At 48.0% G+C, this 15,414-nt stretch overlaps 1 protein-coding gene across 2 annotated transcripts in view; it reads right to left on the reverse strand.

The window, feature by feature from the left end:
• RER1 (retention in endoplasmic reticulum sorting receptor 1) overlaps positions 1 to 15,414 on the reverse strand; it is a 62,263-nt gene that overhangs the window by 9,573 nt on the left and 37,276 nt on the right. For both annotated transcript variants that reach the window (XM_082274420.1, XM_082274419.1), the window contains exon 6: positions 130 to 265. In XM_082274420.1, the coding sequence (XP_082130546.1) occupies positions 130 to 265 (136 nt within the window). The remainder of the gene's footprint in view (positions 1 to 129; positions 266 to 15,414) is intronic.

Genomic DNA, 15,414 nt, shown 5'->3' on the forward strand with positions numbered 1-15,414 from the left:
CAGGTGAAAACAGGGAAAAAAGCAGAAGAAAAATGATACAGCCACCACATGCTAAACTGCAACATATTACATTTTTGGTTTTGGGTATAAAAAAAAATAAATAAATAAATAAAAATAAAAAAAACTTACCTTTATTTGTCTCTTCATGGTTATGCAGAAGAGCATGATAAAATACATGACGAGGATAGGCCAAAATACAGGGACGTTGAATGCATCAAAGAAAGTGCACACCATGGCAACGACGATTCCTTTAGTGGCTGAGTGCCTAGAAAGCATAGAAAAAAAACAGTATTACGTCATGCGCCTTGCATACATTTTTATTTGATAATCCTATAAACTGACATGCTATAGTAGTGACCACTCATAATAAAAAGCATGTGCTTTTCCCTGAACAGCAACTTATCTACATCGCCACCTGCTGCTGACATCTTGTATCCTGTATATGCACCTATATGAATACAATAGTTCCCTGTAACCACCTGCATATCCGGGCAATTAGGTAGCAGAAAAATATTCTGTATTCAGACTGCGCAATTTGATTTCATTTCCAGACTGCTTGATTTGATCATCTGGCAGAAAGTGCATCTCACATCAGACAGCTCAGAACTCAGATAAACCTTTATATTTGCCCATGAATAAAAAGTGTGGATCTATCCTTTTACTTCAAGGGATCAGAATGAGTAAGCAGACTGAAAAGGAGATGTGGGGAAAAAGTCCCTACAGATTACTACACAAGGTAAACAGTAAATCCAGACAGTGTCTCAATAGGCAAATCTGGTTTACAGGCTACTGTTATGGTAGGTACTGATAAGTTGGGGTAGTTTATCCTGCTGCAAAAAGAGACCCTGTTACCAGACCACTCCTTTTAACAACAATCTTCTCATAAGACAACGTGCACACATTTTATGTATGTTTTTTACCTGTAAAGCTTTCCTTGTGTGGACATTCAAAAGCCGGAGACTTTTTTTTGTATAAAAGGTAGTGACAGGGTCTCTACACAACCACGCTGTCATTAATAAAAGCAAACCAGAGGCTCAAAAAAATGGCTTGTAGGACTCACTTATTTTTTCCAAAAGTTTACTTATTTTGTATTTTAATTATGATAGTTTCTCATCAGTCTTACTAAGATTTGTGAAGTTTACAAACTGATATTTTACAGTATTTAAATGTTCTATTTATTTTACCAATAAACATCTTCTAGAATGTGTGCATGCTTCAGGCTGTGAAATGCCAGGCAGTTTTGCTAAGAAAGACCTGCACTAGATCTTCAACTTGTTTGCTTTTGCAGGCTTTAGACCTAGAAGGCATGCTCTCCACTAGAAATGGATAAAGGGAGCATGACTCTTCTCTCATTCATTCATGACTCATTCAGCTAGATGTGTGTAACTGGAGCTCCTGGTCTGTACAGCAAACCAGCTATATAAAACATTTTTCATTTTCAACTGACCAAAAAAAAAAAAAAATGGGGATTTGACATACCGTAAAATCCATTTCTCTGATGTTCATTGACAGACACAGCTCCTGGTATTCATACCCATTGGGTTATACTGCCCCCTACAGGAGTGGGACACTAGGCAGAAAATTCTGGCTACACGCATGGGCAGTCCCAGGGGGGTGTACTCCCTCTCTCTGCTATAGCCACTCAGTTTTGTCACAAGCAGTGTCAGGAGACTAGTAACTCCACAGAGAGGTGGGTGCTGTGTCCGTCAATGAACATAAGGAGGATTTTACAGTAAAAAAATCCCATTTTCTCTTTCGTTCATTGACGAACACTGCTCCTGGTATTCATAACCATTGGGATGTCCCAAAGCAGCGTTAAACATAAGTGGTCGGAAAAACAAAAAAAATTCCCAAGGCTAAACATTAGCCAACCAGGCAACAGGGGCTCAACCAAACAACTGGAGACCTGAAACAAAGAATACACCCTCAAGGAAATCAAGTCCTCTTAAACTGCAGCCTGCAAAACCTTGCAGCCAAAAGAAGGATCCGCAGATAACACATCCACTTTATAAAATTTTGTAAAAGTGTGCACCGATGACCAGGTGGCCGCCTTGCAAACCTGCATCACTGATGTGGATAGAAAGCCCAGGAGGCACTGTCTGATCCATCTGGAAATGGTCGCAGAGGAAGCGGGCAACCCTTTTTGAAAATCTGTCTGTGAGCACAAAGAGTCTGGACTTCCTGAAACACTCCATAGCTGCCAGGTACAACCTAATTGCCCAGACCCCACCCAAGGCAATTTCCTTTGGATGTTTAGGCCTGGGACACAGGGAAGGCAACACATGGAGGTTGATTTACTAAAATTGGAGTGTGCAAAATCTGGTGCAGCTTTGCAAAGAAACCGATCCTCTTCCAGGTATTTTTGTCAAAGCTTAATTGAATGAACTGAAGTTAGAAGCCAATTGGCTACCATGCACAGCTGCACCAGATTTTACACTCTCCAGTTTTAGTAAATCCGTCCCAATGTCTTTATTCAAATGAAAAAAAAGACAACCTTGAAAGAAACGATGGACAGGGGTGAAGAACCACCTCATCCCTGTGAATCACAGTATAACACCGCCAGTTCTGACACCCTGTGCGCAGAGGTGACAGCCACCAAAAAGGCCACCTACTGGGACAGCTTAAGCAAGGGAATCTACTGAATATGTTCAAAAGGGAGGCTGCTGTAGAGCTAAAAGCACCAATTTGAGATCCCAAGGCGGCAACAGAGCCCACCCTAGAGGTACCATATGTCGGACACCCTAAAGAAAGGTATGAAACAGCGAGTGTGTGGCCAAAGGTCATTGGAAGAGACCGCCAAAGCTCACACCAGGCCCTTGATGGTACTCAAGGCCAATTTCTGTTGAAGGAAGGTCAAAATCCGAGCCAACGACAAGGAGCGAGGATGAACCCCAAGCGAGTCCACCACGCAATGTACATCTTACACGCAAGATGGTAGACCTTCCTAAATGTAGATTTCCTAGCTTTCAACAGTGTCGGAATCACTGATTCAGATAAACCCCTATCCTTCAGCACCTGGCATTCAACAGCCAAGACGTCAAAGGCGGCGACTGCTAAGTAGGATGAAGATCGGTCCTTGGAACAGCAGATCCTCCCTGAGAGGAAGCTTCCAAGGAACGACGGCAACCAGCCGCACCAGATCGATGTACTAAGCCAGACAAGGCCAGTCTGGAGCCACTAAGATGACTGGAATCACTTCTGCCTCAACCCTCCATAGAAGAAGTCTTGGCAGAGGTTTGAGAGGAGGTAAGGCATAAATCAGCAGATACTGACCCCACAGAGCCACCAGCACGCCTGTGGCGTCCGCCAGAGGATCTCTTAACCGAGCCACAATCCTCTGCACCTTTCTGTTGAGCCGCGGCCAACAGATCCACCTCTGGGGGTGCCCCACTGGAGACACAGCTGATGAAACACCTCTGTATGAATGGACCACTCCCCTTGGTCCAACACCTGCCGACTGAGGTAATCCAACTTTTCCAATTTTCCACCCCGCGAATGCCAAAGTGCCGGAGAACGAAGCCACCATATCAGGGACTCCCTCATTCCCTGACTCAGCCGGATATGATTGTCCAGAGACTGTTCGGAGTCTTGTCCTATTTGGTCAGAATCTCCCTTTGAAGGGACCTCGTATGCATCTGTGCAAACAGAACCGGCTCGAAGGTAAACACCATCAGGCCCAGCAATCGCTTGCAAGTCCGGAGGGAGGACCATCAGTTCGACAGCAGGAGGCGAATCGTAGCCTGCAATTTCTGAAGTTTGTCTGGAGATAGGAGCACTCTGACTAAGGCTGAGTCCAAAGTCCATCCCAGATAGTTCAGCTTCGTGGATGGAGCCAGAGCAGACTTCTGAAAATTCCAAATCCAGCCAAACTCGCAGAGTTTGCATTGAGAGCTTCAGGTTTTCCACCAGAGCATAGGGAGACTCCGCTCACAGAAGGAGATCCAAGTAGCTCAGTACCGTGATCCCCCATTGCACCAGAGCTAACACTTTTGTGAAGACCCAAGGAGCAGAAGCGGGACCAAAGGATAACACCACAAACTGATAATGCTCCTCTCCCACAGCAAAGCGAGAAAACACTGGTGACTGGCAAATATTGGAATGTGAAGGTAGGCATCCTTGATATCGATAGAGGAGAGGAAATCCTCTGTACCCCCACAAAGCAGTTGAGTGCCTTAAAGGTCCAGGATTTGATTCACTTTGCCTTCCTTCCTGGGGACTGTGAAAAGGTTTGAGTAAAAACTGAAAACATTCCGAAGTCAGAACCGGGACAATCACCCCTTGAAGGAACAGGTCTTGTACCGGCCCGAAACAGGCCCTTAAGCAGTCTGGGGACAGGCGCAAGTTGGAAGGAGAAAAACCTTGCTAGGGGACAACAGCAAAACTCAATCTTGTAGGCGGACCGAATAACTTTGTGGACCTACTTGTTTTGCACCAGGGAAGTTCACAGATCTAGAAACCAGCAAAGACGTCCCCCCACCCCTGATACGGGTGAGGGTGCACTTTCATGCACAAGGAGCCTTGTCCACTGGTCTGGAGAAGCCTGAGCTTGGCTTGTCAGACCAGGTTCGTTTGGTCTCCTGAAGAGGCCCTGAGAGGCATCGATCCCTTGTTGACTTCTTATGATCTGAGAAGGCAGGCCCATGTCCGCGACAAGGTTCCTTGCCCTTAATAGCCTGCAAAAGAAAAGTACTCTGTAATGATATCCTGCACTTGATATAAGAAAAGCTGTCGCAAGCAGTCATGTTGTTCAGTAAGGCAGCCATGACAGGCAGAACAGTTATACAGGCAGTGATATTCTCCCCCTCCCCACCTCAAACTCATTGAATGCACAGGTTTTACACTTCAAAAGAACCGTTATCTCAACTCGACATAAAACCACTAATTGAGTTCTAGCAGGATGTTGTTTCTTCCAAAACAGGCCTGTTGTAAAACTTTGAACAAATCCATTAAGGATGACCAGAACCGAGTCGTAAATAGCACTCAACCAGCTGTTCATTAAAACTTAACAGATACACACACAATTCATAAATGCATACAGGAACATGACACATTAACAATAGGTATGTATTTGGATGAGAAATGTCATACTGATCGATTAGGACCATGCATGACCACCCTATCACACATAGAATAGAAGATAGCGGTCAGATATTCCCTGGGTGACCAGTTTATCTCAGATATTCTGTGTTTGGTATCCCTGGATGCAAAATTACATGCTGAATGATAAACTAGCAGTTTAAAGAATGTAACCATTACATATTTGGAGATATGAATAGTGGAATAAAACTGTCCAAAGAGGGAGGTCCTGATATTGTCATAACTCCAGGACAGCCCATTGCCACTGCCTTTTAATTGGTCAGGGGTATCGGTCAACACCCATTTTATCTCAGAGAAAAGCAGACAAACTCAGCTATCAGAGTTCTCATGGTAACATCAAGAAGGAACATCTATAAAGTTTGAGAACCAATCACAACTGGCTCATCGATTGAACTCTGATAACACCCAGGACACTGAATGGAAGTATTCTTACTTCTCAATTCTACCTTATTTTTCTAATTTCTGAATTGTGTCTATTTCTTTGAAACACCTTTTTTTCTGTAAGTATTTTATTTGCACCAATTTTGACCTTTTTATTATTAAAACTTTATTTTGAAAAGTGTTAACCTTGTCCCTAAGCTCTTAATGCAAGCTAAGAACCTGTCTCTTGAAGATTGCTACTGTATAGAATAAATCCTCTGAACATTCCTGTCTGTGGCGACAGTGCGTGTTACGGACGATTATTCTAAAATCATAACTGGCATTTCTAAAATTACGAGCTTCCTCTGGGCTCTGGAAACAAACAGAGGTGGTTGCATTGAAAGGATTAATTGCTTTATTAGCCCAGGGACAATTGCTCTCAGCCTGCTGGTTCCTAGATTGTGGTCCCGCAAGCTGGAAAATCTTTTTGCAGGGTGCAGCTGAGAGTGGCATTGTTACGTAAGTGACGGCAGGGTGTGAGATTGGCTGGCCCTTTGTCACAAGTTAGTGAGAAGGACAGGGATCTGATACCCGCCTCCGTCACACTCTTCCCCCCTGAGAGACCTTTAATGATGTCATCCAGGGTAGCTCTAAACAGGCGATCTCCTTGGAAAAGAAGATCAGTCAAGGTCTTTTTGAAGTCTGATCTGCAGACCAGCACTTGAGCCAAAAACGTGCCGAAGGACCACTGCCAAAACAGAGAAGCGAGCCATGAGGGAAGCCGCAGTCAAATAGGCATCACAGATAAACTGCAGCCCCTGGACATGCTAGTCTGCCAGCTCAGCAAGAGCAAGAGGGAGCTGTTCTCCCTCCAGGTCACAGCGTAAGCGCTTAGCTCACTTGGTTAAAGTTTAGGACACTAGGGCAATGGTGAAAAACTGCCTCAATGCCAAACCAGCCAGAGTGTAAATATTGCAGGCCACAGCCTCCGCTTTCCAGTCAGCAGAATCCTTAAAGGCCAGGACTCTTCAACCGGAATCATGGTTGCCTCGTTTCATCTGAAAACCAGAGGGTCCACCACTGGTGGAACAGACCACATCTTAAGAAGGGACTCCTCATAGGGGGTAACACCTAGTAAAGCGCATAGGAACCCCACGGGGACGCTGCGGTCATCCTCACTCCTTAGCGACAATTCTGTCAAAATAGGCAGGGAAAAGAAACACCTTTGCCACTTTGGATGGCTTGTGAGTGCCAAAGGGTACCTGTGCCTCCGTCGCAGCTTCAGCTCTGTCCTCCATCTTTAGGACACAATCAGTGCATCCACCAGCGCCTTTTCGTGCGTGGTCGTAGACGTGGAGGATTCATCTTCGCTATCAGAGGATTCCAGGCCCAGTGTTGCAGACCCAGCAGGGTCACCCACATCCGCGGCAGCCGAATCAGATTCAGGATCTGATGAGACAGATGCCACCTCCACCAGGGACACAAGGGACTCCAGGACTGCCAACAGTGCATGGATGGATGACTGGGACCCATAGGGACCCGCAGTCTCAGTGAGGGGATCAGGTGGGGAACTGTGCTCCAAAGACTCCCCAGGAGACCCCACAAAAGGTGTAAAAACACTGCTAAGGGACAACACCCATCATGCAGGCAGCACCACCCGGTCGCCAGGCACTAAGCGATCCTCAGCAGAGAGGGAGAGGACCCCACCAGACTCACCACTCGCAGAAACAAGAGCCTGCAGCCACCAGGATCATGCACTACACATGCAGCGATCAGGAGGTAAAATCCTCCAGGAGTCAGCACCAGGGGAAGAGGTAGTGCCTTTCCTAGCACTAGGTGAAACCGCTGTATGTATGTTAAAGGGTCTGTTTCTGGTGGTCAGAGGCTACCTGATGACGCGAGATTGAGACGCGAAATGCATTGTGGTCCCTCGTAATACCCGGAAACAGATAGATCCAGCGACGTCATATCCTGCCTGCTTGGAGCGCACGCCGCCGCTGCCACGCTACCAGGGCTGTAGAGGAGACTCTAAAAAACAAATAGAGCACCAGAAACAGACCCTTTAACATACATACAGCGGTTTCACCTAGTGCCAGGAAAAGAGGCACTACCTCTTGTAAGCAGCCATCTCTTACTTTTTATATTTATTTTGAAAATGAAAACGGTATTATACTATATTTGGCTTCCCCACTATTTTTCCTATATACCTGAGTGAGATCCAGAAAGAGGAGTTCGGTGTAGGACTGATCCATCCTGTAAAGGGATCAAAGGCGCGATTTAGGTCCTGGCGACCTAAAGCTATCTGGTAAGAGGCAGAAATTGCTTATTTTATCAAGAGCACATTGGAGCACAAAATCACCTTGAAGAACTCATTTATGTTCACGGACTATTTTCACTTGTTGCACAATAATTTTGTGAATACGCATTTTTATTGCATATGTTTTATAAATATTTTATGAATTTTTATCAATATTATTTTTTATAAATTTCACTTCAATATCACCAGTGTCACTCATTTAATATTTGTTTTCACAAAAAGTCGCAGATTATGCACACTGCTTGTGATAAATTATTTGAAAATATTTGATTTTTACCAAAAATGTTTATTTAATGGTATTATCATAATTTTTTTTATATTAATACACTGGTTGCACTTTAAATTGGATAAATAACACTAGCACAACTACCAGAATTCACTTAAAACGAGAGATAGCCACCTAGATTTCTAAATACATCTACAGCCATATGAAATAATTCTATAAACCCATACCATTGCTAGCGCCCATTTTTCAAGGATATGCCGAAAAAATGTTTTGGGAAAATTGGGAATTTTTTTTGTTGTTCCCAACCCTCATGTTCAACACTGCTTTGGGACGTCCCAATGGTTATGAATACCAGAAGCTGGGTCCATCAATGAACAAAAGAGAAAGGGATTTTTGGACTGTAAAATCCTCTGATGTTCATTGACAGACACAGCACCCACCTCTCTGTGGAGTTATTAGTCTCCTGACACTGCTTGTAACAAAACTGAGTGGCTATAGCAGAGAGAGGGAGTATACCCCCTGGGACTGCCCATTGGTGTAGCCATAATTAGTTTCTGCCTAGTGTTCTACTCCTGTAGGGGGCAGCATAACCCAATGATTATAAATACCAGGGGAGCTGTGTCCATCAATGGACAAAAGAGAAAACTGAATTTTTGTAAAATCTTACCGTAAAATTCCTCTTTCTGAGTCCTCCGACAGTCGCCGCCACCTCTAAGTTATCACTATTGGGTATTGACTTCTGCTCCGCAGGAGTAGCTAGGCATAAGACTTAGTCAAAAGAACAAAGCATTTATCATAGACACACCCATGGGGGCTGTCCCACTGATCAATAACCCCCTGCAGTGATCCCTCCCAACTCAGTTTGGTAGAATAGCACTAGGTGTACAAGAAAAAAAAAAACCCCAATAGAGGGGCGGGGGCAGCGACTGTCGGAGGACTCAGAGAAAGGAATTTTACGGTAAGATTTTACAAAAATTCAGTTTTCTCTTACATCCTCCGACAGTCGCCGCCACCTCCAAGTCATCACTATTGGGATGTCCCAAAGCAGTGTAGACATGAGGGGTGGGAGACGCAACCGTAGAAAAAGGCAACGTATTACCCGCATCAGAGAAAGGAACCTTACACGCACAGTAAGAGAACCTTCTGGGCAATAGAAAAAGCTCAACAGGAGCAACAACCCAGGAAAACAAATATCCAGGGGATAAACACCCCAACAGCCAGGGACCCACAAAACAACAAGGGTCCCCTATGGCACTGCCGCACTGAGAACTTTTCGGCCAAAGGAGGCATCAGCTGATGCCAGAACATCCACCTTATAGAATTTGGAAAAGGTGTGCACCGACGACCAAGTCGCAGCTTTGCACACCTGGGCCACCGAGGCCTGATGCCGGTAGGCCCAGGACGTACTCAATGATCTGGTAGAGTGCGCCTTAACAGGGTAGGGTGGAACCCGTTCCTTCAAAGCATAGGCCTGTTCAATGGTCTGTCTGATCCATTTGGCAATGGTCGCCGCAGACGCCGCCATGCCCTTCCGAGGTCCCTCAGGAAGGACAAAGAGGGAATCCGATTTCGGAAAGGATTCAGTGGATGACAGGTAAACCCTGATCGCTCTGACAACATCCAAGGAATGCAATGCAACCTCCTTAGGATGCTTAGGCTTCTCACAGAGCGAAGGCAAAACAATGTTCTCATTAAGGTGAAAATCAGAGACCACCTTAGGGAGAAAAGACGAATGAGGTCGCAAGACCACCTTATCCTTGTGAACCACCAAATAAGGAGAGCAGCAAGACAACGCCGCCAATTCAGACACCCTGCGAGCCGAAGTGATCGCCACTAGAAAGGCAACCTTTTTAGACAGCAGAGGTAACGATATTTCCCGGATGTTTTCAAAGGAAGAACGCTGTAATACAGACAGAACCAAGTTCAAGTCCCATGGAGACAAAGGCTCCCTCCGGGGAGGAGCCAAATGTCACACACCTTGAATAAAGGTGTGAATTAAGGAATGAGACGCCACAGGGCGTTGAAAAAGAACAGCCAGTGCAGAAGCCTGGCCCTTAATCGTGGCCAGCGCCAAGCGCTGGTCCACACCAGTCTGAAGGAAAGCCAACACTCTCGTCACCGAGTATGAGCGAGGGGAGAACCCCCTGGACTCACACCAGGTGAAATAAGCTTTCCAGGTACGGTAATAGATTTTACCAGATGAGGCTTTCCTAGCCTTGATTAGAGTAGGAATGACCTCTGGAGGAGAGACCCCTGTCTCTCAGGACCTGGCTTTCAACAGCCAGGCCATTAAAGCCAGTGACTGTAAAGCAGGATGGAAGATCGGTCCCTGAGACAGTAGATCTTCCCGCATTGGCAGCCAAGGAGGCTCGACCGCCAGGTGAACAACATCGGCGTACCAGGACCGGCGTGGCCAGTCCAGCGCCACTAGAATCACCAAGTTCGGTTCCGAGGCTAACCTGCGAAGGAACCTGGACAACAACTGAATCAGAGGAAAGGCATACATCAGACGATACTGATGCCAAGGGGCCACCAAAGCATCCGAGGCGTCCGCCCACGGATCGCGCGTTCTTGCCACAAATCTTTCCACCTTGTGATTTAGCCGAGACGTGAACAGATCCATGTCTGGGGATCCCCACTTGGCACACAGCATTTGGAAGACCTCCGGGTGCAGGGACCATTCCCCCTGGTCCAGGGTCTGGCGGCTCAGATAGTCGGCCTGCCAATTCTCCACACCCGGAATATGAACTGCTGAAATTGCCGGGACATGAGTCTCGGCCCGAGACAGAATGTCGGTCACCTCCCGGGCACTCCTGGTGCCCCCTTGGTGGTTGATGTAAGCCACCGCGGTAGCATTGTTCGTCTGTACCAGAACAGGACGGCCCCGAAGTCGATCCGACCACTGGAAGAGACAGAGCTTGATCGCTCTCAATTCCAATATGTTGATCGGAAGGGAGGATTCCTCCCCCAACCAAGTGTCCTGGGCAGACAGGTTGCCCAGGACTCCACCCCAGCCCGACAGGCCGGCATCCGTGGTAATCACCGTCCACAGCAACGGACGGAAGGATTTTCCTTCTGACACAGCCGGGGACTGAAGCCACCACAGAAGATCCATTCTGGTCCGGCGACTCAATGAGACACTCAGATCCAAGGACTGAGGTAGTCTGTCCCACCTGGCCAGGATCTCCGCTTGAAGAGACCGTGTGTGAAACTGAGCAAAGGGTATCGTCTCGAAGGCCGATACCATCAACCCTAGGGACCGCATGCAGGTCTTTAGTGACGAAGATGGCTTGTCCCTGAAGGACCTGATCTCGTCCTGTAAGGTCCGGAGCTTGTCCTCCAGCAAGAACACCTTTGCTTGAGCAGAGTCCAGAATCATTCCCAGATAGGGAAGATGAACCGAAGGAGACAAGGTCGACTTCTGTACGTTGATGGTCCAAACTACTGGAGCGTCTGTACCGTAGTGGATAGATCGCGCAGTAGGTCCTGGCCGACACTCGATCTTAAGAGGAGATCGTCCAGATATCCCAAGACCGCAATGCCCTGTGCCCTTAGCAGGCCCAGAACAGGCGCCAGCACTTTGGTAAAGACCCTTGGACCCGAAGCGAGACCGAAAGGTAACGCCACAAACTGATAGTGGTCCTCCGCTATTGCGAACCGAAGGTACCTCTGGTGACCCTCGAAAATGGGGGATGTGTAGGTACGCATCCTTCAGGTCTATAGAGGCCAGGAACTCCCCTGGGTTTAGGGAGGCCACCACCGAGTGGAGAGATTCCATACGGAACTTCCGAACGTGCACGAAGCGGTTCAGCGCTTTCAGGTCCAGAATAGGACGCACCTTGCCCTCCTTTCTGGGCACAGTGAACAGATTGGAATAAAACCCCCGAAACCTGTCCCGATGAGGCACCCCCTGGGCAAGGAGGTCCTGCACCGCTTGACGCAGGTCCTGCAGGCGCCCTGGGGTCAAATGAAGATTTGAGGGAAAGAATCTGTCCACCGGCCGGGAAAGGAATTCCATCTTGTACCCTGATCGAATGATTTCCTGAACCCACCTGTCCGGAATTCGGAGCAGCCAAGGTTGGAGGAAACGGCGCAAATGTCCCCCCACCCCTGAAATGGGTGAGGGCGCCCCTTCAGGCAGAGGCGGATTGACCCGCCGCACCGGCATTGCCGGACTTCTGCTTGCCCGCCCAGGGCTTCTTCTGGCTACCTTGGCCCTTGAAGGGCTTGCCCTTGGTTTGATTCCTAAAGGCACGAAAGGACCCTTGATTGGGTCGAGAGGCGGAACCCGCTTGCCACGAAAGGACTTGTTCTTCGGGTTTTGGGGCAGCATCGTGCTCTTACCCCCCGTGACGCCTTTTACCAAGGTATCCAACGCTTCGCCAAAAAGGCTAAAACCTGCATAGGGAAAATCAGCAACTGTCTTCCGTGACGTCTGGTCAGCCGACCAGCTCTTCAGCCAGATCAGTCGACGGTTAAGCACCGCGACACTCGACAGGCGTGTGCGGCCAAAGGGGCCTCATTTAAGGCCGCATCGCACAAATACATGACTCCTTGGTGAATTTGATCCACCATAGCCAGCGTGGTAGGTGGGGCAGAATCAGGCGCGAGGTTGCGTCTAAGCACCTTAGTCCAATCCGCCACCGCCTGAGCCACCAGAATGGACGCGAAAATAGGTTTGAGCAAGGAACCCGCTACCGTGTAGGAATGGCGGCAAGAGACTCCAACCTCCTGTCCGTGGGATCCCGGAACACCGGGGTGTCCTCAGTGGGAATCAAGGTAGCCTTGTTTAACACGGCCACAGTGTGATCCACCTGTGGAGGCACACACCAGCATGAGTCCGTAGCCGGCGCAAAGGGATAAAGCAGTTTAAACCGACTAGGTACAGTGAATGGACGTTTTAAATCGCGCCACAGTTCATTCACAGTGTAATGAAACTCAGCGGGGCAGGGAAAAACCTGCGCCGACTTGCGGGTCCTGTGTGTACCAAAAGAGGACACAATGCCCGGAGGACTGGGCTCATCCTCCAAGTGTAGTGTTTTTCACAGAAGAAGAAATCAACTCATCCATAGTCGCGCGTTCTTCAGACGACCCCGGGGGAGAATCATCAACCCCCTCCACCTCTGCCTCCCCCTCAGACCCCAGTGGGTCCAGGGATGAGCGAGACCCTGAAAAGGGCACGCCCGCCGCAGCAGCCACATCACCATCTGAATCAGAGGAGATAGATAATCTGGGCCTTTTCCTAGCAGCACTTTCAGCCATCAGCACCTCCATTTTGGACACTAAAGACGCCACTACAGCAGCCAAATCAGGTATAACAGGGGCCACAGCAGGACAGGGGTCCCCCACCAGGGCTGGAGGGAATTTGCTGTCCTGAGATTCCATTGCCCAAGTTATAGAAAAAAATGTAACAAAAAGGTACTGGCCCTTTAAGATCGCTGCGGAGTGCGCAGCCCACCGCTATATGCACAGTGAACACAGACCCCCAAAAGGAGACAAAACAGAGAGTTATGGAAGAGACAGTCTGCAGAGCCCCCACAGAGTGTTACCACACAGATCGCTGCTTCAGAGGAAAAGGAAGTGAGGTCATCAGAGGCTGAACTATAAGCTGCAAGACCCAGGGAAAATGGCTGCCCATAGAACTGAATGGGAGGCTTCTGCAAGATGGCCGCCTAACGTGCTCGGAACGATTGTTCTGCCACACACAAGATGGCACCGGATGGCGTCAAAACAGCATATAATTAAGCCTACAGTGAAGCCAGACATGCTTGCCCATACTTAAAATGGCGGACCACGCGGTTTTTACCCGCTGCGTCCGCCGCACACACAGTCTGAACCCCCAAAACACCCCAGTGACACAGGGGAAGGGGCCCCCAAAAACACACAGCACCGCAGTGCATGTACAAGAGACCCCCACAGCGATCGCATCAGGGAGCCCCACACAGGCACAGACATTCGGAACACACAGCAACACAGGACTGCCACCCCAGACAGAGGCCCCACACAGAAAGTACTTACCTGTACCAGATGGCGTGGGGTGCCTCTATGAACGGAAAGCCACTGTCCTCATCTGACAGGGAATGCCGTTAGCCAAGAATAGGACACTGCAGCACCGCAGATGTGTCCAGTGAGGTAGCCACCTCACAGGCTGCATCCCTGCTGCGAGCAGGGATGGGTCGTTCATAATGCCAGGACGAACACATGGCTGAAAGCTCGATGGCGGGCTGGGGATCGCTCTGACCCTCTGCCCTGGAGAGACAGGGCGGTCAGTCCGATTCCCAGCTCCGCAAAAATCCATCTTCATCCGAAGATCCGACTAAAGCTGACAAAATAAACAGCTAGTAAATCAAAGAAAAAACTGACATTTGCAAAGAAAAAATCAAAGAAAAAAAGATTAGAAAGGCTGAGACTGGAGCCCCAGCACAGGGAAGCCTGACTAGTCCTGACGCTAGGCAGAGACAAACTGAGTTGGGAGGGATCACTGCCAGGGGGGTATTGACCAGTGGGACAGCCCCCATGGGTGTGTCTATGCTAAATGCTTTGTTCTTTTGACTAAGTCTTATGCCTAGCTACTCCTGCGGAGCAGAAGTCAATACCCAATAGCGATGACTTAGAGGTGGCGGCGACTGTCGGAGGACGTAAGAGAAATGAATTTTTTTTCTGCCTTAACACAACATAATGAATACTTAAAGAGGTTGTAAAGGCAATGGCATAATTTGCTAGTATGCATCCCATACTAGCACATTATGAAATACTCACTTTGGAACAAAGCCCAACAGCGCTGTACTGTCCCCCCAGGTTTTTCTTTCGGGTTCGCAAACTCCAGCTATGCGATTGGTTGGAGCCACGATGACATCACATGTGCACAGGAGCCCTCGGTTCCTGCACAAAGCTCTGAAGGTCCGGTATGCCTGACCTTCAGAGAGCATGTGCCAGTGACGTAACTGGCTGCATTCAGGGTGAATATCTCCTAAACTGAGCACTTTCAGGAGATGTTCATTTTACCTACAGGTAAGCCTGTACAAGCAAGTCAATAACACTGACAGATCTGTAGAAGACCTGCAGGCATCAGCGATCTGCTGATCTCTGGTGCAATGCTTTACAGCTCCCAAAACCAAAAAAATTTGATTTTTGTCTTATCGTAAAATCCTTTTCTCTGATGTTCATTGACGGACACAGCTCCATATCTTCTTGACCGATGAGTTTACGCAGCTCTCCATACAAGTAGGACATTAGGCGGAAAACAAATGTGACCACACTGATAGGGCAGTCCCATGGGGTATAATCCCACTTCCTACTATAGGGCTTCAGTTTTGTAACAAGCAGTGTCAGACTAACATAAAACTCAACTCAATAAAGGTGTGGGTGCTGTGTTCGTCAAAAAAAAAAAAAAAAAAAAAAATCAGAGAAAAGA

Source organism: Pelophylax lessonae (genome assembly GCF_965119305.1).
Source record: "Pelophylax lessonae genome assembly, chromosome: 12".
Classification (NCBI taxonomy): Eukaryota; Metazoa; Chordata; class Amphibia; order Anura; family Ranidae; genus Pelophylax; species Pelophylax lessonae.